Raw genomic sequence first — 2,572 nt, forward strand, 5'->3', positions numbered from 1 at the left:
GCTTCCCATGGACTGAATGTGACCCGAGTGAGGAGAGGAGAAAGACCTCCTTGGGTCTCTGAACATACTGAACCACTCAGAGATGGGGATTCTCAGCTGATCTAAAATTGGTACTTTCAAGTGCAGGTGGCAGGTGTTATTAGTTAATTGTCATAATGCGGACAAAAGAAACCAATATAACTGTTTTGGTACAGATATTGGATTAAAATAAGTATCATGTTGTCTTTAGTAGCCGTAACTTGCAAGGATGGCTGAAATGCGAAACTTCACTTGGGCGGTGGAAGATATTTTCAAGGAAACCTTTCTCACTTACATGAACGGCTGGAGGAAAAACATGACGGAAGCAGCAGATAAACTGCAAGCCAAGGTTGACGCTGAAAACTTTGACTATGTTATCCTTTATTTGATGGTGATGATTGGGATGTTCTCCTTCATCATTGTGGCCATCTTAGTGAGTACTGTGAAATCAAAGAGGCGAGAGCACTCCAATGATCCCTATCATCAATACATTGTTGAGGACTGGGGTGAGAAGTATAAAAGCCAGGTTCTGAATCGAGAAGACCTCAAGTGTGTGATCCACGAAAACTTGGGTGCAAAGGACAAAACAAGCCCTGCATCACCTTGACTTTTTGGAAACACCAGCAATGAAAAAATCATAAAGCCATGCGTGGGGAACTCACTGGAATTACAAATAGCTGTGAAACTGTTCATTAAATTATCAGACAGGTCAATGTGGAACAGAGTGCTGAGGAAATCCACATTATTGTTTACCATGAGGACTTTGGCACAGCCGCTCGAGGAATACCCGAGAAAAATGTATGACTGTGCTTTGCTTTGATATTCTGTTCTTTGGGAAAATAAAACCAAGAGAATGAATGACTTGATATTTCAGCTTTTTTTTTTAAATCCAGAAGCAGATCTGGATGTTCCCACCTCAGAATAACTGTGAATTACTGGTCAAAAGTGCTGATTTAGATCCACACTGTACGACTTAAGCCCATCTTAAAAATAACTTGAAAATGTACAGTAAAATATCAAAATCTATATATATTGACTAAACAATGTTTTATGGTATGAATCACAGGAGGTAACCTATACCTACACATGTTCATTCCAAACTATTTTTTAATGATCTAGCTCCCATTTTTATTTCATTATTCATTGGCAGCAAACATTGACTCAGAGCCTTCTGACAAGGCCTGTTTTATAGCAGGAGAGCTGCTAAACTAGCAGACTCATCTAGGAGCATGTCCTGGCTGTCTAGGCCAGCTTCCAGAGGTTCATCACCTGTCCTAAAGTCCATAGCTGGCCAACCTGTCTCTTCTGCTGCTCCTTGGTTATCCAGAGAAATCTGTCTACCTGGGAGCAAGCTGGACGATGGGAGGTGCTGGTTACATCCTATCAGGCAGAGCTCAGCGTAAATCACTGAGATCCTGCTTTCGGGCCTTTCAGAGGAGGAATTTCTATATCCAGCTATCATGGCTGTCCCATTGCCATGCTTCCTAAGGGATTCCTATGTTGGGTACTCATTTCTACTGGCTGGGAAATGGGTTTTCAAGATGGTTTGTCTTCTCCTGTGCTGCTGAAGTACCACAATGCTGGCTCTCAGGGAATAATCAGAAGTTGAACTGGTGACACTTCTAGTATTCAAATGTGCTTCATTTTGTAAGACTCTGGTTTTAGCTCTTATTCATGCTGCCAGACTTAAATTGCTTAATCTAAAAGTTCCCATGTTGGCTGTCTATCGTGTGGGCTTTTTGTTTGTTTTTAGAAAGTTTTGGCTGAAACGCTTCAGCCATGTCTGGCGCTGCATTTCCGACAATTTTGTTTTGCTCATGCTAAAAAGAAAAGGACTTCTTCTGTTGGGAAACTTTGGCTTGTTTTGGAGACTGGTCTTGAAATTTGGCACAGCAGCTGCTGTCATCCTCCAGATGTGCCTTTTGCTGGCATAGTCACAAGCCTTTGAATAATCTCAGCCCGGGAGCGCTGCGGAAGGCTTGTCAGGCCCCAGCACAGCTTTGTGGTGAGCCTCTCCCCAGCAGCAAGCCCCCTTTCTCCCCACCTCCCCGGGTGGTCCATGGGTGCCTGCCAGCTCCCCAGCTCGTGCCGTGGGCGTGCTCCACACCCAGGCTGTGGGACTTCCCTGACTCTTGGGCCCACTGGCTGCAAGAGCGGAGAGATGGAGCTGCAGCCAAGGAGGTTGGAAGGACCCTTGGGGCCACCTGGGCCCGGCACCATGTCCACGCTGCAGTCAGGGAGAGCCCCTTTTGGCAAGCTACAGTCGGAGGAGCACCTCTGGAGAACCTGTCCAGGTGCACCAGCAACCCCGGCAGCGGCCACAGCCGCTCGGGCCCTGCTCTCTGCAAAAACCAGGCGGCAGCTGCCGCCTCTGGCTCGGCCCTGCTCCTGGTGGCGGGGCAGACGGCACCGCGAAGCTCAGGACGGGGACCTGGACAGCTTTGCTCTCGGACCTACACCCCTGGTGCATGTGGGAATTGCTTTACCTCAGAATTACTACTTTTGGGGAAGCAACAGCGCGTTACTCTCCGCTCCAGCCTGAGGCGGCGCCCAG

The 2,572-nt window shown here is 47.3% G+C and overlaps 1 protein-coding gene across 1 annotated transcript; it reads left to right on the top strand.

Moving 5' to 3' along the window:
* Positions 1–247: 247 nt before the first annotated feature.
* On the top strand, positions 248–625 carry KCNE2 (potassium voltage-gated channel subfamily E regulatory subunit 2). Its single transcript, XM_010126494.1, has one exon. It carries the CDS (start codon positions 248–250, stop codon positions 623–625), a length of 378 nt encoding a protein of 125 aa, XP_010124796.1.
* Positions 626–2,572: the final 1,947 nt, after the last annotated feature.

The sequence above is a fragment of the Chlamydotis macqueenii genome, chromosome 1, assembly GCF_036417535.1.
Source record: "Chlamydotis macqueenii isolate bChlMac1 chromosome 1, bChlMac1.mat, whole genome shotgun sequence".
Classification (NCBI taxonomy): domain Eukaryota; kingdom Metazoa; phylum Chordata; class Aves; order Otidiformes; family Otididae; genus Chlamydotis; species Chlamydotis macqueenii.

What these genes read in the sequence shown, in the direction of transcription:
- KCNE2 (XM_010126494.1), top strand. Translation starts at nt 248, where the DNA reads ATGGCTGAAATGCGAAACTTCACTTGGGCGGTGGAAGATATTTTCAAG.